The sequence below is a fragment of the Agelaius tricolor genome, unplaced genomic scaffold (genome assembly GCF_023055355.1).
Source record: "Agelaius tricolor isolate 1412-34295 unplaced genomic scaffold, bAgeTri1.0.p SCAF_32, whole genome shotgun sequence".
Classification (NCBI taxonomy): domain Eukaryota; kingdom Metazoa; phylum Chordata; class Aves; order Passeriformes; family Icteridae; genus Agelaius; species Agelaius tricolor.
In genome coordinates this window covers 6067501-6091669 of record NW_027269292.1, presented here as the reverse complement: position 1 = coordinate 6091669, position 24169 = coordinate 6067501, and the positions used below count along the sequence as shown (strand labels likewise).

At 67.6% G+C, this 24169-nt stretch overlaps 1 protein-coding gene across 5 annotated transcripts in view; it reads left to right on the top strand.

Annotated features, from left to right (window-relative positions):
• The first annotated feature begins 1526 nt into the window (after positions 1–1526).
• The window catches only part of BAHCC1 (BAH domain and coiled-coil containing 1), a 22816-nt gene continuing 173 nt past the window's right edge, over positions 1527–24169 (top strand). The window contains exons 1-27 of one of the 5 annotated variants that reach the window (XM_071451170.1): positions 1527–1682; positions 3561–3870; positions 10315–10494; positions 11222–11344; positions 11623–13236; positions 13318–13420; positions 13584–13792; positions 13874–14032; positions 14348–14562; positions 14809–15166; positions 15251–15982; positions 16484–16668; positions 16781–16917; positions 17042–17143; positions 17353–17467; positions 17572–17743; positions 18099–18260; positions 18412–18737; positions 19064–19171; positions 19248–19501; positions 19604–19679; positions 19770–19878; positions 20014–20136; positions 20216–20383; positions 20741–21891; positions 22494–22730; positions 23264–24169. The exon at positions 23264–24169 is cut by the window's right edge and continues 173 nt beyond it. In XM_071451170.1, coding sequence (XP_071307271.1) covers positions 3696–3870; positions 10315–10494; positions 11222–11344; positions 11623–13236; positions 13318–13420; positions 13584–13792; positions 13874–14032; positions 14348–14562; positions 14809–15166; positions 15251–15982; positions 16484–16668; positions 16781–16917; positions 17042–17143; positions 17353–17467; positions 17572–17743; positions 18099–18260; positions 18412–18737; positions 19064–19171; positions 19248–19501; positions 19604–19679; positions 19770–19878; positions 20014–20136; positions 20216–20383; positions 20741–21891; positions 22494–22730; positions 23264–23470 — 7500 coding nt within the window. In that variant the 5' untranslated portion in view covers positions 1527–1682; positions 3561–3695 and the 3' untranslated portion in view covers positions 23471–24169. Of the gene's footprint in view, positions 1683–3560; positions 3871–10314; positions 10495–11221; positions 11349–11622; positions 13237–13314; positions 13421–13583; positions 13793–13873; positions 14033–14347; positions 14563–14808; positions 15167–15250; positions 15983–16483; positions 16669–16780; positions 16918–17041; positions 17144–17352; positions 17468–17571; positions 17744–18098; positions 18261–18411; positions 18738–19063; positions 19172–19247; positions 19502–19603; positions 19680–19769; positions 19879–20013; positions 20137–20215; positions 20384–20740; positions 21892–22493; positions 22799–22858; positions 23235–23263 lie in introns of those variants that run through there. The other 4 variants (XM_071451171.1, XM_071451169.1, XM_071451172.1 and 1 more) reach the window with 4 other exon arrangements.

Below are 24169 nucleotides of genomic sequence, written 5' to 3'. Positions count from 1 at the left end.
CCCCAACACTGCACAGCCCCCCAACACTGCAGAACCCCACACATTGCTCTGCATGGCCCCCCAACACTGCACAGCCCCACACACTGCTCTGCATGGCCCCCCAACAATGCACAGCCCCCCAGCACTGCAGAACCCCACACACTGCTCTGCATGGCCCCCCAACAATGCACAGCCCCAGACACTGCTCTGCACAACCCCACACATTGCTCTGCATGGCCCCCCAACATTGCCCAACCCCACACACTGCTCTGCATAGCCCCCCAATACTGCACAAGCCCCCCGACCATGCAGAACCCCACACATTGCTCTGCATGGCCCCCCAACACGGCAGAACCCTACACACTGCTCTGCAGGCCCCCCCCACTTTGCACAGCCCCCCAACATTTCACTGCACATCCCCCAACACTTACACCACACCTCGCAGGGCCCCCAACCACTGCAATCGCCCCCCTGCAGTCCCCCAACACTGCACAGCCCCCCAATACTGCACACTGCCCACCCTGCTCTGCATGGCCCCCCACATCGCACAGCCCCCCACAATCGCACAGCCCCCCACAATCGCACAGCCCCCCATCATCGCAGAGCCCCCCAACATTGCTCTGCATGGCCACCCCACATCGCACAGCCCCCATCATCCCACAGCCCCCCCAACATTGCACAGCCCCCCATCATCGCATAGCCCCCTTCTGCGCGGCATAGCCTCCCACACTGTCCCCCCTCACACCGCACAGCCCCTCAATTACCCCCCTTATCGCACGCTCCCTCCCGCCGCACGCGCCCCAGCACTTCACTGCCCGCCTCGCAGGTCCGGCAGCCGCTGCAGGCCGTTCCCGGCGGGCCCGGCGGTGCGGGCCCCGCGGCGGCCGCTGCCCGCGGCCCGCTCCCCTCACGCCGCTCTTTGATCCCGCTCGCTCCGGCCCAGGGCGCTCGGGGCTGTGCGCGGGGGGGCCTCGAAACCGCCCCCGCCGCGCGTGTCCCCCCCCCGGGGGGCGCCTTGAAACCGCCCGCGGCACCGGCCAATGGGCGCCTTGTTTACACTGCGTGATTGACAGCGCTCTGGCGCGCCGCCAGCCAATCGCGGCGCGGGGGGGGGCCCGCGCGCTGCGGCGGGGGGTGCGCGGCAATGCGACTCCCCCCAGCCCTCCGCCCCGAGCGCGCACCGCGCCTGCGCGCCGCTCCCTCCTCCCCATTCATCCGCCGGGCTTGAATTAGGCGCCGCCGTTCCGCGCCGCTCGCCGCGCGCCGATTGGCGGGAGCTCTGGCGGCCCGCCAGCCAATCGGGAACGGCGCTCTCTTGACGCGCGGCGCGCGCGCCGGAGGAAGAATGGAGTCGGGGGGGGCTGGGGGGGGATCAATGGCCGGCGGGGCGCGAGCGCCGCGCGGCGGCCAATCAGCGAGGGGGCGCGCGCGCGGGGCACGCGCTCATTAGCATGCGGGGCGCGCCCGCCCCGGCGGAGAACGCGCGGCGTGAGCGGGAGGCGCGGCGGGGTCCCCCCACCCCCCCCCCCCGCCTTTTCCCACCCCCCCTTCCCTCCCCCCCCCCACCCCCCCCAACCACACACCCCCGGTTCCCTTTGCTGCAGGAGCAGCCGGTGCATGGGCAGTGCACGGGCACCGGCAGGAGCACGCTGCGCACCCCCGCCACGGGACCGCACTCGCCCCGCGCGCGGAACGCCCCTCCGGTAAGTAACTGCGATCCGCGGGTGGGTTTTTTTTGTTGTTGTTGTTGTTGTTGTTTGGGGGTTATTTTAATTTCGGGCGCTCCGGGGTTATTGTTTTTGTTGTTTTTGCTTTTTGTTTTTTTTTTTTTTTACGCCTTAACAATTTTTTTTTGGCGTTATTTATTTTGGTTTTTTTGGGCGTTAATTTTTTTTTTAATTGCGTTTTGGGCATTATTTTTATTTGTGTTTTGGCCATTATGTTTTTTTTTTCTTTGCCTACTTGGATTTATTACGTTTTAAATTTTTGGGACGCTAATTATTTTGCATTTTTTTCAATTTATTTTTTGCAAATTTCCTTTTTTTTTTTTTTTTACGTTTTTACCTTATTATTTATTTTTTCGCTTTATTTGTTTGCACCTAAATATTTATTTGCATCTTTCCGGCATCAAAATATTTTCTACGTTCGTCTTTTTCTTGCAAAAATATTTTTTCTCTTCATCTCTTTTCCCCCAAAATATTTTTCCCTGTATCTCTTTCTACCAAAATATTTTCCCCTTCATCTTTTCCCATTAAAACATATTTTTCCCTTTCAACTCTTTATATTAAAACATTTTCCCATTAAAACCCGTCTCTTCGAAACGCTTCGCCTTAAAATTTTGTTCATTAAAATTTTGTGCGTGAAAATATTTGTTCATTAAGTCATTTGCTCATCAAACGCTGCTTCACTAACCCGTTTGCGCCTTCAAACATTTTCGCATCGAGCCCTTTTTGCCTTCAATTTTTTGCTTTAAATATTTTTCCCTTTCAATTATTTCCCATTAATTTTTTCGCTTTGCATTTGTTTTTTTATACCTCAATTAAAAAAAAAAAAAAAGAAAAAAGAAAGCAAAACATCCTTTTTCCACATATTTTCCTCAGCTTTATTTAAGGAAATGCACATGTTTTGTTCCCGGCCCGGGTTTCTTCCCCCGGGGCTCGCCCCGGCGCTCCCCCCCGGTCCCCGCCGTCCCGGCCGGGCCCCCCGCGCCCCCCGACCGCTCTCGCCGCCCCGCGCCCCTTTGTTCGCCGCCGCCCGGCCCGTGCCCGGCTCCCCCCGCCGGATCGGGCCCCCCGGCCCCGGCGCTGCCAGAACAATGACCCGGCGGGCGGGAGCCGCGGCCGGGCACCGGCAGGGACCGGGAACCGCGGCCGGGAGACCGGGGAAATACGGGGAAACCGGGACAGGGCGCCGAGGACGGACCGGGGAACCGGGGAGAGGAGGGTCGGGACAGCGGGTAATATCGAGGAAGCGGGGCCGGGGGAACCGCGCTGGAGGGAAGACGGGGAAACACCGAGGAACCGGGGCTGGGGAAGGAAGGAAACCAGGGAACCGCGGCGAGGGAGGCGCCGAGCACCGGGGAGACAACGGGAAGCGGGGAAGCCGGGGGCGAGCGGGGCCGAGCCCCAGGGAGATACGGTCGGTGAACCGGGAGAGATAAAAGAACCGAGCGCCGGGAAACCGGAACCCGAGCAGAGGCCAGAAAGGGTCGGAGCAGCGGGAACCGGGCCCGCGCTCCGGGCAACCGGGGTTGGGAACCGGGAGCAATGGATAGAGGGGGAGCTGCGCTCCGGGAGGACCGGGAACGTGGAGTGGGGGGGCTGTGCGCTGAGGAAACTGGGGATCATGAACCGGGAGCACTGGGAAAAGGGGGAGCCGTGCTCCGGGGACGGCAGAGAGCGGGGACCGTGCGCCGGAGGTACCGGGGACCGCGGGGCCCTGCGAAGCGCGGAGAAAGCGGGCAGCGTACCGGGGAAACGGGGAGCGGAGCGCTGCTGGGGCGCGGGGGCTCTGGGGTGCAGTGATGGCCGTACCCCCACCCCGGCCGTGCTCTCACTCTCTCCTTTCTCTCCCCGTGCCAGGAGCGGAGGATGAGCCGACAGCCCCGGCGCGGAGCGCGGCACGACGGCCGCCGAGCCGGCCCGGCGCGGCGCTGAGCATCGCCCACGAGCCGTGTCGGGGTCCCGCCGAGCCCCCCGCGGGTGGGTGCCCCCGGCATGGACGGCCGTGACTTCGCGCCCCCGCCGCGGCTGCTGTCGGAGCGGGGCAGCCTGGGCCACCGGCACGGCACGGGGCGCGTGGCGGGGTCGGCGCACGGGGCCGTGCAGCCCCCCGGACACTTCCAGCCCACCAAGTACTTCCCGGCGCCCATCTCCATGGCCACGCACACAGGTCAGAGGGGTCGGGGCGCCCGCGGTGCGGGGGGCCGGGAAGGGCCGGGAGGCTCGGCACGGCCCCGGGAGCCCGGCACGGCCCCGGGAGCTCGGCCTCCCTTTGTGCCGACCTCGCTGTCACCGCGCCCGGGGGTTTTGGGGTTTTGGCTCACGCACATGGGGGACATCCCCCCACCCAGCCGCTCCGCCGGCGCGGGAGGAGCGTGACCCCGGGCTGCTCCGGCGAGATCCCGGTGCCGGGACGAGGAGGCGCGTTCGGGCTGAACAAGGAGGCCGTTATGAGCAGGGCCGTGGGGCGGCGGTGGAAGGTCACCGAGCCCGGGCTCGATATTCGGCGCCGAAGTGTCAGGGTGCGAAGGGGTTCGCGGCGCGTGTTCGCCGCGGCAGCTGCCGGAGCTGGACAAAGCGCGGCACACGGCCGAGCTCGGCACGGCCAACCAGCACCGGCGCGGGGTCACCGGATCCGGCATCCGCGGCGAGCTGCCCGCGCGGCTTTGTCTGCGGCATGTGCTCGCCTGCGGCCGGGCAGGGCTCAACCGGGCTGCGCGGCGCCGGTACCGGGATTCGCTGCACGGGGGGCTGTGAGGGCGCAGCCGGCGGGGAGCCCCCCTGCGCTGCCGAGCTCCGGGATGGAGCCGGAGCGGGAGCGGGGCCGGGGTGGGAGCCGTGTGCCGGCTCGGCGCGGCGCAGCGCCGGGCCCCCGCTTCCCGCCGGCGCAGGCGGTTGTCTGGCCGCGGCACGGCGGCAGCGCCGGTTATTGTCGCCGCCTTGATGAGCTGTGAATACTAATAAAATTATATCTGCTTTAATGGGATTACAATTAGTGCGTGGATTAGGGCGGGGGGCACGGCCGGGCCGGCGCGGGGGGGGTGGCAGCCGTGGGGGTTCTTGGAAGGAGGTGGAAAGCGGGGGGCACCGGGGGGTGCCGGGGAGGCGGCGCCGGATCGGGCCCGCGGCCGGGGCGGTTTCGCTTTGTGCCGGCGGCCCCGCCGCCGGGACCACCGCCGGGCTAGGGGGGCCACCCCGGCTTCCCCCAGCTTTGTTGGGCGAAGAGTGCGGATGGGGGCTTGGAGCCCGGCCCCGGGATGGGGGATAGGGGTGGCGGTTCGGCTGCTCTCCGGCTCGCGGTGACCATGGGGGGATCCCCGAGGGCCTCCAGCGCCGGGGTGCTGCCGGCTTCCCTCCGGCTTCCGTCCGGCTTCCCGCCGCGGCCGCGTCCCCGTGCAGGACCCTCACACCCGCCGGGGCCTGGGCGACACATGGGAGCCCGAATGCACCGGAGGTTGTTAAAATAACATGGATCCGGCTAAAAATACCCGGCAGAAACGCGCCGAAAAAAAAAAAAATTAAAAAAAAAAACAGAGGGAAAAAAAAAAAAAAAGAGAGAAGCCAAACCCAACAACAGAACGAGCTAAAAATATTCCGGCTTTGGCAGGGCCGGCGCAGCCGGAGCGCTTCCCAGCGAGCTGCGCTCGGAGGCTCCGCGCGGCCGGAACGCTGCTGGGGCGGATAAACCGGATAATTTAGCGGCCGGCACGGTGCCGGCGGGAGGGGGGCTCCCCATCCCCTGCACCCCGCGTCCTCCCGGCACGGCCCGGCCGCGGTGCCGGCAGCCGTGCTAGCATGGCGCGGTAATTAAGGCCGATGATTGATAATTACCCCACCCAGCGCACGGAGCCAGCCCGCGGTTGGCCGTGGCGGGGCGATGCCGGTGCGGCACGCGGCGCCCGGGGGGCACGGCGGGGCCGGGGGGGCTCCGGCCGCGCTCCCCCAAATGGCTCCCGGCGTGGGGCCGGACTACACCTCCCAGGAGCCTTTGCCGGGCCCGGCGGCCGCCCTGGGAACGGGAGATAAAACTGTTTTCCTTGGTTTTATTAAAGCCGTAACTCAGGGCCGCGCGTTCGCGCAGCCGAACGCTCCGGCTGGCGTCGGGTTTGGCACCGGCACCGCCCGGGGATGGGGGGATGGAGACCCCCGGAGCCCGCCCGGGCGGGGTGCAGCCCCTGCACCCCAATTGTAGGGGGTCCCACTGCCACGGCACAGCCCGTGCTGAGCAGGGCCGGGGGTCCCAGTGCCGCCGCCACAAACGGAGGGTGGGAAACTCTGGCAGAGGCCTGTCCAAGCCACGCTGGGGCCTGGCTGCAATTTTTGCCTTTGGATGTTTTTGTGCACTAGAGGAGAGTTGTGACTGCACCGGACTGTGTCACCGTGGCCGAGCCCTCGGCCTGGAGCATTGTGGCCGTGGTGGTGTGTGGCTTGACCATGGGGGTGTGTGTGTGAATCCCAGTGTGAATCCCGGTGTGTGTGTCCCAGTGTGCATCCCAGTGTGTGTGTCCCGGTGTGAATCCCGGTGTGCATCCTGGTGTGTGTCCCGGTGTGAATCCTAATGTACATCCCAGTCTGTGCCCCGGTGTTCATCCTGGTGTGCGTCCCGGTGTGAATCCTACTGTGCATCCCGGTGTGCGTCCCAGTGCTGCTGCCCTGCAGCCTGGCAGTGGCAGTGTTGGTGTTTGTCCTGGTGCTGGCACACAGCCTGGCCATGACAGTGCAGGTCCCGGTGCATCCCATCCCAGGGTGCTGGATGTGCTCCCACACCTGTCCCCTCCCTGGATTGCGCCGCAGGCTGGGTGCTGTGCAGTTCCTGGCACGGCTCTGAGGGGGGATTTGGGTGCTGATGGTGGGAGGCAGGTGGGGACGGTGCCCCTGGCTGGGTGGTGACACGGGGCCGGGTGCCAGCGCTGCAGCCGCTCTGCATCGCTGCTTCCCTGGAGAAGGGATCTGCGAGGGGCTGGAGGCCACGGTGCAGCTCTGGCGCAGCTCCGGTGCAGGGGCTCCCCCCAGCCCCCAAAGTAAGTGTCAAAGTTAAACCAGATCTGGAGATTAACTGGGCTGCTCCTGGGTAGCCACGAGGCGCCGGGGCTGAGCGTGGCCGGTGGGAGCAGTGGGACGTGCAGAACCCTGGATCCCACAGAATTACCCCGGCTCTCGCAGAGTCATCCTGAGTGCTTCCACTGTTCCTTAGTCATGAGCTGGATCCAGGCACAGATGTTGCCACGTGCCAGGCCCTGGGGGACAGGCAGCTGCCACCGGCCCCTGGCACTGCCCAGGGAACAATGGAGGGTGGATGGGCTCTACGGAGAATTTTGGGGCCACTCTGAGTGCCCCTGGCTCCTCGGGACCCCCAGCCCTGCCTATGCCCTGGCTGCCCCACAGCATCACCCCAGGGCAGGCTCTGTCCCTGCTTCATGCTGGGGTCCCCCAGCCCTGGGGGAAGATAAGTCCTCCCCCCTCCAGGACTCACATATGTGACGTTCACAGGAACTTCACAGGGTGCCCATGGACCCACATTTTGGAGGGTTTCTGGCAAGGGTCCATGTGCATGGCATCCATGTGACATCAGTGGTGGGGTGGGACATCAGGACCCCCAGGACTGGACACTCCCTGGCTTCCCTGTACTCCAGCAATGGTCTTCCAAGGCATGTGTGTGTCAGGTTGTGCTCTGGGTGTGCAAATCGTGCTGTGGGTGTGAAAGTCATGCATGCAGGGAGCGTGCACTGAGCACATGCGTGTGCCAGCTGTGCCAGTGGTGTGTGCCAGCTGTGCCAGTGTTGTGTGCCAGCCGTGCTAGCAGCGTTTCCCAGCTGTGCCAGGAGTGTCCCCCACCTTTGTAAGCCCTTTGCACACGTGGCCCCAGTGAATGTGCAAGCACTGAGTGTGCAGTGGCTGTGGCCTGCACAGCTGCCAGTGGCATTCCAGAGGGGATAACCCCTCGCACAACACTGGGATCACTCTCCTGGCCCCTCGGGCACGTTCCAGCAGCATTTCACCATTGCAGTGTTCATTGAGTGCCGTAACAATATGGATTCAGTTGGAATTACAGCACTGAGGGAGCCAGAGCCCGTTTATTCCCTCTTTGCCAAATTTTTAAAGGGGCCATGTGGGTTGTGAAGCACGTGGGGGGCTGCCCACCACCCTCTGCCCGGTTTGGGGGGGCCCGGGTTGCCCCTGCCAGGGTCCCTGCCAGCTCCCGGCCCTCTGCCCGCGGCCCCAGCTCCATTAGGAATGTTCCAGCCCTAAAATAGCCGAGGGAGAAACCCAACCCTGCACACGTCCCCCCCGCCACTGCCGCCATCCTGGGTCTGTCACCGCCTTGGGGATCCCAGAGCAGCCGTGGGCTGAACCCCCCAGGACCAGGGCCCCCCCTGCACATGCTGGCCCTGAAACTTTCTGCCTTCCAACACATTCCCATCTGTGCTGCACTTGGAGTGGGGGCGAGGAGCAGCTGGAGGGAAGGGAGCACCTCTCGTTGTCCCCTCCTGGGTCTCCCCAATGCCCCCCGCCCCTCTCAGTGCTGTCGGTGTGGCCATGCTGAGACCTGGCACACTCGTCACACGTGTGACCCTCTGCGGATTCAGGGCCAAGGGAAATTTCGTGCCGGAGCCGGGAGCGATGCCGGCGGGGCTGAGTCACAGCACCGGCCTCGGGGAGCCCGGCCAGGGAGTTCCCAGGGTGATGCTGCCGGGGGGGGGCCGGGCTGGGACCCCGCAGCCATCTGTCCTGCGCTGGCAGCCCGCCCCACGGGGCTGTGCCCGTCCTGGCACTGCCAGCTCATCGGTGACACGAGTTGTGCCCGGTCTCAGGGACTGGCAGCACGGGCTGCTCCAGCACCGGTGGCTCATCCGTGACATGAGTTGTGTGCGTCCTCAGTGACCCGTCCCTGTCCTGTGCTGGTCCCTGTCCTGTGCTGGTCCCTGTCCTGTGCTCGCCATCACTGTGGCTGGATGGGCAGAACCAGGGGGCTGCTCCCTGCCTCTGCTCAGTGCATGAGTGTGCAGGGGGTCGTGGTGAATGGATCGGCAGTGCTGGCCACGGGGCCAGTGGGAATGTGGGATCAGCAGTGCTGGCCACGGGGCCAGCCCGCGCTGGGGGAGCCGTGAGTCAGCGGGTGGGCGGTGGGGAGCGGCGGCCCCGCAGCTCCCCCGGGACACCCCGGCCCCCCCGCCATCGGGGTGGGGTGAGGGGTTATTTTTTTCCAGCCCGTTTCACAGCTTCCAGAAAAGTCTCGTTCTGGAAACCTCGGCTTCCCGCCCGGCACAGCCCGGCACGCTGCCGGCTCCACACCCGCATGGGGTCCCCGGCGCGGCCGGGGCTGTGGCGCACAGGGTGGGCTTGTGTCCCCGGGGATGCATTGGCACAGCGGGGTGTGCCCGCCTGTCCCGGTGTGGTGTGTCCGGTTCCCAGGACTGTGGGTGGGATGCGGCCGTGCCCCCAGCCCACGCGGCCCTGCCCCGCTCGGCCTCGCCACGGAGGAAGGAGCGAAGCTGCCTGAAACCACATCCCGACACTCATCCCAGAGGCATCCCGGTGGGATTAGCCGGGGAGCGTGGGCCGGCTTAGAGAGCAAAGCATCGCTTCCTGCCCCGGCCGGGCGGGCAGCCAGCCCGCGCTCCTCGCCACGCCACGCGTGCTGAGCAGTGCCGAGCCGTGCCACGGCTGCTCTGGCACACACGGACAAGGGGAGCCGGCCCATACAGTGAGGGGCAGCTGCTCCCCCATCCTGGCTCCCCCCATTCCAGCTCCCCCCGCCCGGCCGCTGGCCACCAGCTCCGAAGTTTCCACCATGATCTCACGGCTTGGCCGGGATGGGAGCGGGATGGGGGGCGGGATGGGGAGCGCCGGCCATGGGCCTCCCCAAGGGTGCTGGGGGCCCCCCCGGGCTGCGGGGGAGGCAGCAGGGTCAGGGCCAGGGCTGTCCCCCCTCCTTGCACTCACACACATGTGCACACACACACACACAGAGCACACATGTGCAGCCACATGGCCTGGCACAGCCCATGTCCCTGGAGCTTGGGATTGTCCCAGCACTGGGAGCAGCCGGTGTCCCCTGGGGGGGAGCAGCAGCGTGGGGAGCCACACGCGTGTGCAGAGCCTCCCACGTGCTGTGAGTGCTTGGGGCACGCACAGGGCAGGGCTCTGGTGCCCCTTGCATGGCTCTGCTGTGCCTCACACACTCTGGGGCACATCTGAGCCCCGTGGGGCTGGGGGTGTCAGGGACATGGGTGCGTCAGGGGTGTGACTGCATGGGGGACATGGGGGCTCACAGGGGATGTGTGCAGGCAGTGTGGGCACGGGGGACAGGGCGACATGAGGGCCATGGTAACGCGAGGGCTGTGGGCACGAGGGACATGTGTGCACAGGGGCTGGGTGTGCACAAGGGACACAGTCCCACGAGGGACACGTGTGGCACGAGGGCTGTGTGTGCCCAGGGGATGCACCGGTGCAGAGTGAGCTGCACAGCCCCGTGGCAGCCATGCACACATGCGTGTGCACAAGGGAGTGTGGTGTGCTGGGTCGTGCGAGCAGGGCCTGCACAGCCCCCCCTGACTGCCCTCAGCCCCCCCAGACTATTCTCAGCCCCCCTGACTGTGCCCTCTCCCCGCAGCCGGCAGCAGCCTGATGGGGAGTGCCCCCCCCTCGTCCTTCATGGGGGGCTTCCTGAGTGGCAGCCTGGGCTCGGGGGGGCCCAGCCACCCCGCCGGGCCCGCCGCCTCCCCCCCAGAACCGGCCTTCTGCGGGCCCCACTCCGGCACCTCCCAGATCTGGTTCTCCCACTCCCACGAAGGTGAGTGGGCACCGGGGTGGGGATGGGCTGTGGGTCGGGGTGGCCAGAGGCAGTCGTGGCTCTGCCCAGTGCCAGTGGTCACATCCTATCAGTCCCCACATATATGGGATCCAGGGTCAGTGGTTTCTGGGTGATGAGGGTGGGTTTGGCCACCGCTGTGCCGCAAAACACCCTGGGCATCCACAGGGACTGGGCTTAGACCCCATAGTTGGGGTTTCGGGTGGCTGGAGGGGCTCATGCCGGGCTGGGCCATGAACTCGGACAGGGACACCCGTGTTGGGGCAGGTGACAGTGTGGGGACCCCGGGGCAGCCCTGGTTAAAGCGAGTCCCCGTGCCCCCCCCCACGCTGTGGCGTGTCCGTCCCGCCGGAGGAGCGGGAGCGGGAGCGGGGCGGCGGTGCTGGCGCGGGGCCCTGGCAGCCTGCCCAGATGGTAGTTTGACCGGCTGCCAGCTGGCTCCCGGCGTTCCGGGGGGGCACGGGGGGACGGGGACGGGCAGCGCACGCGGCTGACGGACAGCCCGCCCGAGCCGTGCCGAGGCGAGCCAAGCACGGCCACTGCTGACACAGGGTTGGGGGGGGTCTCAACCCCACCCCCGGTTCCCAGAGGGTGGGAGGGGTCCCAGCCTGGAGGGGATCACGGGCTCTGCAGAGTTCCCAGCTGGAGCTGTGCGGGTTGGGATGCGGGGGCAGGTGCCACCCCAGCCCCGCTGACTCGATGTCCCCAGCCCCGGGGTACCCCCGCTTCTCCGGGAGCTTGGCCTCCACCTTCCTGCCCATGGGCCACCTGGACCACCACGGCAATGGCAACGTGCTCTATGGCCAGCACCGTTTCTACGAGAGCCAGAAAGGCAGGTACCGGGGCCACCAGGGACCCCCATGGGGCCGTATGTCCCCCAGCTGGGCAGGGGTGGGGGCTCAGTGCCGGACCAGGTGGTACTGGGGCAGTGGGTGGAGTGGTGGGTGCCAGTCCCAGCCCTGCTCCTGCTTTTCACAGGGTTGTGGTGGGTCCTAACAGGGTCGTTGTTTGCTTGGGACACGGACCTTATGAGCCCAACCCTTCATCCCCGTCCGGCCGCAGGTTGGGTGGGGGGAGCACGGGGGTCTCACCCATCGCCCTCCCCTCCAGATAACTTCTACCTGCGGAACCTTCCGGCTCAGCCCCCCCTGCTCCCCGCCAGCCATGGCTTCCCCGGCATCGCCCGCGCCGCCCCCGGGCCCCCCGCCGGCTCCTGCAGCCGGGAGCGGGACGCCGGCCCCCTCCCCAAGACCACCAAGGACTACGAGCGCTTCCTGGCGGGCAAGGACAAGGGGGGCAAGGGGGACCCCAAGGAGCGGCTGCCCGAGGAGGACCCCAAGGAGCGGCACAAGGCGGTGCTGCCGGTGCCGCCCGAGGGGCACTGCAAGGAGGGGGTGCCGCCGCGGGGGTCGGGCGACGGGCGCCCCAAACCCCTGGCCTCGTGCCTGCTGGGCGCCAAGGGGCTGGATGGGGACGGCGCCCGCGCCACGCTGCCCAGCTGTGCCGGGAGCGCCCTGCCCCGCGCCGCCCGCTGCGCCCCCAAGGAGCGAGAGCCGGGGGTCCCCGAGGCCCCCCAGCCCTACGGCGAGGCGGTGGAGCGGCGGCAGATGCTGCACCACGCCGTGTCCTACGCCGTGCCCGCCGCCGGCTCCTTCCCCTGCCTCCCGCTGCACGCCGGCCCTGAGGTGCTGTGCCCGCTGCCCGAGCCCCCCGCCCGCGAGCTGAAGCTCAGCGGGGCTACCTTGGTGCCCTCGGTGGGGCCCCCGACGGACAAGAGCCGCTCCTTCCAGGCGGAATCCGGCGGGATGGAGCGCGGGGACGGCAAGGATAGGCACGCTGAGGCAGGCACCGAGCCCTACGGTGCCCCCTTCCACCACCCACTGAAGGCCGAGGGGCCGGCGGAGCGGCGGCTGGAGTGGGGCGCTCCGGGCACGCGGCTGAAGGGGCTGGAGTACCTGGGGGGGGGCGCGGCCGAGGGACCCCCGTTCTCCGGCCGGTGCCCCGCGCCCAAGGCCGCTCTGGAGAAGGGCTACTTTGAGGTGCCGCCCGCCCCCGACTGCTCCCGCGCCCCCCGGCCCGACCCTCTGGGCGTCCGTGTCGGCCCCTCCTGCTGCACTTTAGAGAAGGGCCCCCCCAAGGAGCCCCCGGCCCAGAAGGTGGCTCGGATCCGGCACCAGCAGCACCCCGAGGCGGAGGCGGCCGAGGGCAAGCGCAAGCCCCTGGAGCTGGGTGGCCTGGGCTACGGTGGGCACCCCCTGCCCCCCTGGGGGGTGCAGGGCCAGGGGCCCCCCTTGGCCGTGGCAGAGGAGCGGAAGGGGGGGCCCTACCTGGACCCCTTTGGCGCGGGGCTGGTGCGGGCGCAGGAGGTGCCCAACGCCCCCGACGAAGTGTCAGCCATGAAGAACCTGCTCAAGTACAGCAATGGGGCGCTGCTGGGGGGACAGAAGGGCCCCCCCTTCGTGGGGCTGGGCAGCGCCAAGGGCAGCTGCGCCCACCAGGACGCCAAATTCCCGTCGGGAAAGGCTCAGCCGGAGCTGGAGCGGCCGGACTGTGCCCGCGGCCGGGAACACGAGGCGCTGGGCCCCGGCGGCACCGAGGGCGAGGTGCGGCAGCCGCCTGTGGGCATCGCGGTGGCCGTGGCGCGGCAGAAGGACTCGCTGGGCCGCCACGAGCCCTACAGCACCACCGGCACCGGGCGACAGCGGGCGGCAGCTGGAGTCAAAGGTGAGGGCTGGGGAAGGGGGACAGGGCGGAGGGGGCTGGCGGTGCCACGCTGATGCCACCGTGGTGTCCCCGTGGCAGCAGGCACCGCGCGCCCCGTGCACCTGATGGAGCTGGAGGCAGAGGAGGAGCGGGGCCGGCTGTGCGAGGAGCGCCTGGGGCTGCCCGGGAGGGACATCCTGCTCCAGTGAGTGCTGGGGGACGAGGGGGAGCCTGGGTGTGGGGGCTGGAAAATGGGCTGTGTGTGCTTTTTGGGGCGCAGGGGTGAAAGATGGGGGTTCCTGGAGGGGGTGCAGGGGAGGGTGATGCCAGTGCTGCACCCACACTCTGTGTGTCCCCTTTTCCCACAGGGACAACAAGGACCTGGTGGAGTTTGCCCGGATGCACCCATCGGGGGGGTGTCCCGGGGAGCTGACCCCACACCTGATGATGACGGGGGGCTCATCGCTGCCGGCGGGGCAGCTCGGGGGGGACCCCACCGCCCACGCCCACCCTGCCCACACGCACTGGCTGCCCCGCACCCGCAGCCCCTCCATCTGGATGGGGGGACACTCCTACGGTCGGTGCCGGGTTTGGGGGAACTTGGGTGGGTGCTGACCCCCAGCAGTGGGGTGCTGACAGAACCCCCCCGTCCCCACAGGCATTGGGCACCCCGCCCTGCACCAGAACCTGCCCCCTGCCTTCCCTGCCTCCATGCCCAGCGCCATGCAGCCCGTGTTCCCCCTCGCCCAGGACCCCCCTGCCCAGCTCGTCATCCTTCCCACGGAGCCCCCCACCCACGGCACCCCCCACACGCTGGGTGAGCCGGAGACCCCCACCTTGTGCTGGGGAGTGGGGTCCTGGAGGCTGGGGGGGATTGAGAGAGGTGAGGGGGGTGGGAGATGGGGCGGTCACAGGGGGTACTTTTGGGAGTTCATGGCTGATGGGGTCCCTGGGGTTACTTTTGGAGGTGCAGGGGAGGGGTATGGGATCCTTGCAGGTTTTTTTGGGGTTCAGGGGTGGGAGATGCAGGTTTCTGGGGTTGCTGCCAGGGTCACAGGACTGGGGTTGGGCACTGCTGGGGTTTGTGGAGTGACCCTGAAGAGGGTCTCCAATTACCCCCCTCTGCTGGCAGCTGACGTGATGGACCAGGCATCGCTGTGGCCCCCCATGTACCCGGGCCGGGGTCCTGGTGCCCACCTGCAGCACACGGGGCAGCTCCCTGTGTACCCACGGTCGCAGTTCCTGCGGCAGCAGGAGCTCTATGCCCTGCAGCAGCAGCAGCAGCAGCAGCAGCAACAGCAACGGGCGGCCCAGGCCCTCGAGATCCAGCGCCAGGTGCACGGCCAGGTGCCAGGGGGATGGGATGGGATGGGATGGGATGGGATGGGATGGGATGGGATGGGATGGGATGTGGGGCTGGCTGGAGGATGCAGGGTGGAGGGTGGGTTATGGGCCTGGGATGGCAGATGTGGGGAAGGACTGAGGGACAGGCAGTGGGGCAGGGACTGGCCCATGGGGCTGGATGGGGATGTGGGATGCAGGGCTGAGGTGTGGGGCAGGATGTGACACGTGTCGCCTCGTTGTACCCCGCAGCGGAAGCCGGAGGAGCAGCCCCTGGAGCTGGAGGAGAGGGGTCCCGAGAAGCCCCTCAAACCCTCCCACAAAGCAGTTGCCTTAAACGCCCCGGCCAAGGGCCTGACCTCGGCGGCCCCCGCGCCCCCCAAGCTGTCCCCGTGCTGCCACTCGCCGGCGCTGCGGCACCCGGCCAAGTGCCCCGTGACGCTGCCCACGGCCCCCTGCACTTTACCCGCCTGCCCCGCCGCCAGCCCCGCCGTGGCCCCGCGCTCGCCGGCCGCCAGCCCCCTGCCCGCCCCCAGCAAGGGCGGCGACGGCGAGGACGCGCGGGGCGAGGGGCAGCCCCCGCGCCGCTACCCCAAACCCCTGGAGCCAGGTAGGACCGCGGGCAGGGGGAGCGGGAGGAGGGCGGCCGGGGAGCCCCGGGGCGTCCCCGCTGATGGTGGCCCGCTCCCCGCAGACCTGCCCCCCGGGTACGGCTACCCCGCCACGGCCATGGGCTACCCCGCAGCGCACTCGGCCGAGCCGGCCGACCCCGACCCCGTGCACGCCGGCTCCCCGCCCGCCGAGCCCGAGCAGTCCCGGACCTTCAGCCCCACGGCCGAGGCGCTGCGGGAGCAGGGCCCCCCGCGGGACCCCCCGGCCGAGGGCCCCGGGGCGCTGCTGCACCGGCACCACCTGCTGCTCCCACCGGGACCGGGGGCGCTCTGCGGGGAGCGGGGGGCGGCGCCGGCCGGGGACAGCACCGAGGAGCCCTTCGGGGGGCACCGGGAGGTGGCTCAGGGAGCGCCGGAGCAGCCGGAGCAGCAGCACCCCGTGCCCCAGGAGGGGGGCTCCCCGCTGCCCCCCACTGTGGAGGAGGACGAGGAGGAGGAGGAGGAAGAGGAAGAGGAGGAGGAGGAAGGCGACAGCGATGGCTCGGAGCCAGAGGGCAGCTGTGATGAGGAGGAGGAGGAAGAGGAGGAGGATGGTGATGTCCCCAGTGGGCACCAGGGCTGCACGGGTGGGCTGGAGGCGCTGATCGCCGCCGGCATCGACCTGGGGGAGCTGCCGGCGCTGGAGGAACCCGAGGAGCCCCCCCCGGCCCCCCCCTCGCCGGCCCCCCACCCCTCAGGGATCCCAGGCATCGCCCTGCTCAGCGAACTCGCCGACCTGGAGCTGCGCCGGCGCCGCTGTGACCTGGCAAGGGAAGGTGGGTGACACTCTGTGCCCCCAAGTGACTCCAGTACCCTCCCGGGCCCTTTATCCTGTGGGACTGGGGGGCTGCATGCTGTGCCGTGCCGTGCCATGCTGTGCCATGCCGTGCCCCACTCGCAGCCAGGGCTCGGCTCCAGCGCTGGCTCCAGGCAGGCGCTGCCGGGATTCCCTCCCAGCTCGGCTTCCCCAGGGAATCCCAGAGGCCCCAGCGGGAATGGCCGCACAGCCTGGCACATCCCCAGCCCTGCAGGCGGGAGGGAGCGAGGGAGGGAGGGAGCAAAGCGGGGGACCCAGTGCTGGGTTCAGGTGGGGACAGCATGGAGTGAGGGGATGGCTGTGGGGTCCCACTCCCCATGGATGGGGTGGTGGGGTGGGCACGGGGCCAGATGGGGCAAATCACCATGGCCCTCCCAGCTCGGGGGCTGCTCCTGTGCCCCCAGGAGCCAGTGCAGGGCTCCGGGATGTCGGTCCTTGCTGACCCCCTGCCATCCCACAGGTGAGGATGAGGAGCTGCTGGCCTTCAACCTGCAGAACCTGGCCACGGTGGCGGCCGCCTGGTCGCTGGTGGAGGCGGCAGGACGGGAGGGCAGCCCCCCCGCCCTCAGCCCCCTGCCCGTGTCCCCCCCGCCCCGTGCCCGCGTCCCCCGCCGCAAGTACACCTGGACCCCCAAAACCAAGGCCGTGAGTGTCCCCTGGAGGGGGTGGCAAGCGGGGTGAGCCGTGCCCAGCCTCAGCCCTGGCTTTGAGGCCACTGGCAGTGCCAGCCGTGCCCAAACCCCCCCTGGCCCCCCAGGTGTGCCCGCTGAAGGCGGCCATGGAGCAGCTGAACACGCAGGAGGTGGAGGTGCGGATGCGCCTGGCCGAGCTCCAGCGCCGCTACAAGGAGAAGCAGCGGGAGCTGGTGAGGCTGCAGCGGCGCCACGACCACGAGTACGTCCTGTCCCTGTCCCTGTCCCCATCCTGAGCCTGGGGGCAGCACGGATCTGTGCAGTCCTTGCCCCGGTGGTGCTGGGGGCTCTGCTGATGGTGTCCCCGTTGTGTCCCCGTTGTCCAGGCGTGACGAGAGCTCCCGCAGCCCGGCGCGGCGTGGGCCGGGGCGGCCGAGGAAGAGGAAACACTCCAGTGCCCTGGGCAGGGCTGAGAGCCGCAAGGTCAAGTGAGTGACTGGTGCCACGAGTCCCCGCTCGGCCCAGGGGACAGAATTAATGGCAGGGTTTATGTTGGAGGGAAGGGGAGGAGGGAGACGGCAGCTGGGACGTGCAGGAGCCAGCCAGGGTTGGGTCTGGATCCTTCTGGGGGATGCAGGGTGAAGCTGAGGGGTGCAGGATCCCCCCAAGCACTGTGCCCACACTGTGCCCCCCGCAGGGCAGTGAAGACCAGCCTGTCCCTGCTGTGTGCTGAGCTGAGGGGGGACCCCGAGCCCCAGAAGAAGAGGAGCAAACTGGCTGGGGGGACCTTCAGCAGCCTCCAGGGCTCCCCGGTGAGTCCCACGGGGTCTGGGGGCTGTGTTCTACCCGCAATTCCCCCTGAGTCCCCCCAGTGTGGGGTCCTCTGCCCTGTGTGGTGACTCGTGGGGTGTCACAGCTGAAGCAGAAGGTGAAGGGCAAGGGGCTGCCCCCCGGGCTCAGCCCCTTCCGCCGGAGGGACCCCAACCCCAGTGCCCGCATCCAGAAGAAGCTGAACCGGCCCAAGAGCTCCAAAGGCTCCAAGTACCAGGGGCAGGACCCCAGTCCCCGGCAGCCCCCCCACTTCAGAGGCAAGCAGGGTGCAGGGATGGGGTGTGGGATTGGGGTGGGGGTGAGGTCCAGGATGGGGTGCAGGGGTGGGGTGGGGATCTGCTTGTGAGGTGGTGTGGGATGGGGATGTGGGATATGGCACGGGGATGGGGATGTGGGGTCAGAGTTGGGGTTCTGGGGTCTGGCACAGGACTGGGGTTCAGGGTCGAAGGTGGGGGTGCAGGGTCCAGCCATGGGTCTGGGGGGCAGGACACACTGGGAGAGTGGCTCATGCCAGAGGGTCACACATGGCCTCAACTCACCCCATTGTTCGCTGGGGGTGCAGGGGCCACCCCTGTGTGCAGGAGTCCCTCACCCTGTCCTCTCCCCATGCAGACGAGCCTGAGGGTGACACAGACAGCGAGGACGGGGACGAGGAGCCGGGGCTGTCACTGCCTGCAGGGCCGGTGGCTGTGCTGGGGCCCTCCCCGTCCTCCGTGGTGAAGATGGAGGCCAACGAGAAGGCCAAGAAGAAGAAGGAAAGGCAGGGGCTGCTAGGTAATGGGATTCACCCTGGGAATGCTGGCAAGGACCCGGGGGGCACCTGCTGGGACTGGGTGGGCAATTGTGAGGTGCTGCAAGCCCGGACCTCCACAGGGTCCCCCGAGCCCTGTCACCCATGGGGAGCCCTGACCCCTGTCCCCCGCAGGTCCCTGCCGGCTGGGCAGCCCCGAGGGGGAGGTGAAGATCAAGCGGCGGCCGGTGAAGCCGGGGGCAGCCGGGAAGCTGGAGAAGCTGCCGGGCCGGCGGAAGGCAGGGGGCTGCCCCGAGGGCAGCAAGAAGAAGCTGAAAGCCAAGGCCAAGGAGAGCCTGAGGCCCCCAGCCCCCGGCGGCCCCAGCCCCCCGGGACCCCCCAGCAGCCTCTTTGGGGGCAGCGACCCCCGGCTGCTGGGGCCGAGGGACGAGGGGGCTCGGCTGGGAGAGAGGGGCAAGAAGGGCACCCGCAAGAGCAAAGGGCTGCAGGCAGCCCTCAGGGTGAGTGGGGCTGGGCTGGGGCACCCCTGGGCTCGGGGGCAGGGAGATGTGGTGTTTGCATGGGCTGGGGCCACCAATGGGACCAGGGCATGCAGGGCTGGGGTTATTGGGGGCTGCCAGTGAGATGTGGGTGCAGGGTGTTGGGAGTGGTTGTGGGGCACTGATGGAACAGCAGGGTGCAGAGGGATGGGGGCAGGTTTTGCACAGGCTGTGGGTGCTGGCGGAGCTGAGGGGGCACCCCTCAGGGTGGTGGGAGGCCCTGATGAGCTCTAGGGGGCTGGGATCACACAGAGGGGTCACTGGTGGGCCCTGACCTCCCTGTGCAGCGCAAGAACGGGGCACTCTCGCTGGCCCTCTCCCCCCGGAGCGCCAAGACCATCCTGAGCAAGGGCAAGAAGCTGGCCAAGGTCAAGAGCAAAGTGGCCACCAAACAGGTGAGACCCGTGGGGGTGCCCCCCACCCTGGCACAGCCCCCTTTGCCCCCCACCCACCCCAAGCCTCCTCCTGCAGTGCAAGGGCCGGGCCGTCAGCAAACTCCTGGAGAGCTTCACCGTGGAGGACGATTTCGACTTCGACGACAACAGCAGCTTCTCGGAGGAGGAGGAGGAGCTGGGAGGCTGCCTGGCAGGGGGGGCCCGCGGGGGGGTGCCCCACGCCTGCGCCATCCAGAAGGAGGATCTGCGGGACGGGCTGCACATCCTGATCCCCAAGGAGGACAGCCTGCTCTACGCCGGCAGCGTGCGCACCATCCAGCCCCCCGACATGTGAGTGCAGGCTCCCGGGGGTCCCAGGCATTTGGGGGGGTTCCAGCCGTTTGGGGGGTGCCCCAAGGTGGGTTCTGACCCCCTTCTGTGCCCCCTCCCCAGCTACAGCATCATCATCGAGGGTGAGCGGGGGAACCGGCAGCACATCTACTCCCAGGAGCAGCTGCTGCAGGAGGCGGTGAGTGGGGGCAGCCGGGGTGGGCGTCAGGGTGGGGGGTCAGGAAGGGGGTCCCAGACCCCACAAACCTTCACACCCTGCCTCCCTCAGGTCCTTGACATTCGGCCACAGTCACGGCGGAGCCTCCCACCCGGCACCCGCGTCTGTGCCTACTGGAGCCAGAAATCCCGGTGCCTCTATCCCGGGAACGTGGTGCGAGGTGAGGCTGCCTGGGGTCAGCCAGGGTGGGGTGGGCACTGCCAGGGATCCCCTGCCCATCCCCTGGGGTCAGCCAGGGTGGGGTGGGCACTGCCAGGGATCCCCTGGCCATCCCAACAGCCCCTCTGTGCCGCAGGCTCCTCCAGTGACGAGGAGGAGGAGGACGCCGAGGCCGTGCTGGTGGAGTTCGATGACGGGGACACGGGACACATCGCCGTGTCCAACATCCGCCTGCTGCCCCCCGACTTCAAGATCCAATGTGAGGGCCGGGGTGGGATCAGGGGATGTGGGGGGCTCTGGGGGAGCACGGGGCCGCCCTGACCCCCCTCTCCCCACAGGCACCGAGCCCTCCCCGGCCCTGCTGGTGTCCAGCTCCTGCCGCCGGGCCAAGCGAGCGTGTGGCGACGTGGGCACCCCTGGGGCGCTGCCCCCCACGCTCTGCCCCGACCACGGCCCCCAGCCCCCCCGGAATTCCGGCAGGAAGGCAGCCAGCAAGGAGAAAAGTGGTATGGAGGGGAAGGAGCAGGATCCCCTGCCTGGCTGGGATGAGGGGAATGGTGTTGGCATGGGGGAAAGGCACTGGGATGTGAGAAAGATGTGAGTTTTGGGATGGGAGAAGGATGCTGGGATGCAGGGAAAGGTGCTGGGGTGTAGGCAGGGGAACAGATTCATGGGAGGATGCAGGGATGTATGGAAGAGTGCTGGGATGCAAAGATGGGGTTAAGGGGGCTGGGAATATTGGGGTGCAGAGAAAGGTGAGGAGCTGGGGTTGGAGGAAGGGGTGGCATGACGGGGGTGAAGATCAGCCCCAGAGCATCCCTCCCTCGCTGTTCCTGTGGCCTCCTGACCCCTGTGTTCCGCAGGCAAAGCCATGGAGGGGCTCTCGGGGGGCCGGGGGCCGGCGCTGGGGGACTCGGCGGCCGGGCGGCGCGGAGGGTCCCTGCTCAGCTGGGCCGCCGTGGCACAGACCAAGCGGAAGGCGGCGAACAAGGGCTCGGCCGTGCTCCAGAACCTCTTCCAGGTCAACGGCAGCGCCAAGAAGCTGCGGGCCAAGGAGACGCTCTTCCCTCTGCACCACCACCACCACCACCTCGCCACCCCCGTCTTCGGCAACGCCTTTGGCGCCGACTCCTTCGGCCGCATCGCCAGCTCCTATGGCTCCTTCGGCGCCGGCGCCGGGCTGGTGCTGCCTGCGGCCCAGAAGCTGCTGCGCTCCAAGAAAGCCGAGCGGCTGGAGGCCGAGGTGGGCAGGAGCGGGCGCAGGAAGGCGGCGGGCAGCGAGTTCCTGGTCAAGCTGGACCACGAAGGGGTGACGTCCCCCAAGAACAAGACGTGCAAGGCGCTGCTGTTGGCCGAGAAGGACTTCGGGGCCAGGCTGGAGCGGCCGCTGGGCAGCCACGGCTACGGGCACGCCGGGCTGGGCGGCCGGGAGCGCCGGGGCCGCGCGGCCGCGCACCCGCTGCCCGTGGGGCTGGCGCTGCGCAAGTACTCGGGGCACGGGGACTTCGCTCTGAACTGCGACAGCGACTGCCACAGCTCCTACTCGGACATGGACGAGGACGAGGACGCGGCCGGGCTCGGCGCCGACGTCCCCTCGCGCTTCATGACGCGCCTCTCCGTGTCCTCCTCTTCCTCGGGCTCCTCCACCTCGTCCAGCTCCGGCTCCATCTCCACGTCCAGCCTGTGCTCCTCGGACAACGAGGACTCCTCCTACAGCTCGGAGGACGAGGACTCGGCGCTGCTGCTGCAGACCTGCCTGTCGCACCCAGTGCCGGCGCTGCTGGCGCAGCCGGACGCGCTGCGGCCCAAGGGCGCCGCGCCCCAGCGCTGCTTCCTGTCCAAGGCGGCCGCCGCCGGCCCCAAGGCCAAGCTCAAGCGCAAGGATCCCCTCAGCTTCGCCAAAGCCAAAGAGTTCTCCCGGCGGCAGCGCCTGCCCTCGGTGGAAAACCGGCCAAAGATCTCCGCCTTCCTGCCCGCCCGCCAGCTCTGGAGGTGGTCGGGGAACCCCACGCAGGTGAGGAGCCCCACGGGCACTGCCCTGGCACTGCCGGTGCCCGCCACGGGCACCCACCTGGGCACAGTTTGGCAGGGAGGGAGCAGGTACAGCTCGGGGCAGGGGGCACAGGTGGGTGTCTGTGTGCAAGGGACAAGGTGCACACTGGGGACAGGTGCCACGTGCTGCAGGCAGAGCACTGGCTGCTCAGGGTGCTGGGGATGCCGGCTGTGACATGTGTGACACGTGTGACATGTGGGTGCCCAGTGCAGGGTGCTGGTGGCACCAGCTGCAGGATTGAGGAGGGTGCTGGTGGCACATGGGCAGCCAGCAAAGGGAGCTGGTGAGACCAGCTGTGTCCCTTGAGCTGGCAGTGCTGGTGGCACCAGCTGTGTCCCTTGACCTGTCAATGCTGGTGGCACCAGCTGTGTCCCTTGAGCTGGCAGTGTTGGTGACACCAGCCATGTCCCTTGAGCTGGCAGTGCTGGTGACAGCACCCCTGTCTCTCATTCTGTGAGCCCCCTGCTCTGGCTCTTCTCTCCACGTCCCCCGTGGTGTCCCCACGGTAGCAGGGCGGCTTTGGGGGTCCCCATGCCAGCTCTGAGCCCGTGTCCCCTCCCCAGCGGCGTGGCATGAAGGGCAAGGCACGGAAGCTCTTCTACAAGGCCATTGTGCGGGGCAAGGAGACGCTGCGCGTGGGCGACTGCGCCGTGTTCCTGTCAGCTGGGCGGCCCAACCTGCCCTACATCGGCCGCATCGAGAGCATGTGGGAGTCCTGGGCCAGCAACATGGTGGTCAAGGTCAAGTGGTTCTACCACCCAGAGGAGACCAAGCTGGGCAAGCGCCAGAGCGACGGCAAGGTGAGGGCAGGGCTGGCTTTGGGGGCAAGGAGCCACGTGCCAGCTTAGGTAGCCACGTGCCAAGTCAGGTGGCCATGTGCCATGTCGTGTAGTCACACATCGTATCAGGTAGCCACATAATGTGTCAGGTGGCCACACATCATGCCAAGACATGCCAGGGAGCCATGCACCACATGAAGTAGCCATGTTCCAGGACAAGTAGCCATGTACCATGTCTGGTACACGTGTGTGGTGTCAGGTAGCCACATGCCATGCCAGGTAGCCATGTCCCATGGCATGTAGCCACACATGGCCGTGCACCACATCATGTAGCCCATGTATGGTGTCAGGTAGCCACATAGCTACATCAGGTAGCACCATGCCAGGTGGCCGTGTCCCAGACCAGGTGGCCCTGTCACTGGCCAGGTGGCTCTGTCCCACAGCAAGCAGCCATATCCCCATCCAGGCAGCCATGTCCCCAGCCAGGCAGCCATGTCCCACACCAGGCAGCCACGTGCCCAGGCAGCAGCAGTGACGGCGCCTTGTCCCCACAGAACGCGCTGTACCAGTCGTGCCACGAGGACGAGAACGACGTGCAGACCATCTCGCACAAGTGCCAGGTGGTGGGGCGGGAGCACTACGAGCAGCTGACGCGCGGCCGCCGCTGCCAGGACCGCCAGGACCTCTATTACCTGGCGGGCACCTACGACCCCACCACGGGGCGCCTGGTGACCGCCGACGGGGTGCCCATCCTGTGCTGACCCCCGGGGTGCCCACCCTGTGCTGACCCCCGGGGTGCCCAGCCCCTGCTGACAACCCGGGGTGCCACCCTGTGCTGACCCCGCCTGGCTCTTATGCAAAGGGTGACGTGGGGACATTGGGGGCACATCAGGGGGACGTGTGGGGGGGGGCTCCCCTACAAGCCATAACTTTCCCTAGTACCTCTGACTGTTTGCCAGCAGGTGAAGCAGAAATCAGGTGTGTTGTTCTATTTATTTTGCCTGTAAATATTGTATTTCTTCCGGGAAGTTTTATGGAAAAGCGAGAAAGGAAAAAAAAAACAACAAAAAACCACAAAAACAAATTCAACAACAGCAAAAAAAAAAAAAAAAAAAAAAAAAAGACAAAAAATGATGAAAAAAAAATCACAAAAAAATAATAATAATCCTCGGGGAAGGGGGTGGGGGGGGGGGTCGTTTCAGTGCACTGTGTCCCCCAGCCTGGGGGGACGGGGACAGCGGGGAGCGCTGTACAGAGGGGGCCAGGGCGGGGGGCTCGGCCCCGGGCGGGGGGCCCAGCGCCGCCGTCCCCAGTGCAATAGTGGGGTGACCGCGGGGGGGACACCCCGGGGGGACCACGGGGACCCCGCGGGGCCGGCGGACGCTGGCCCGTCCCGCCGCCGCTGCCTGGAAAATATGTACAGGGGCTTTTCCAGTGTAAACACTAAAACACACAAAAAA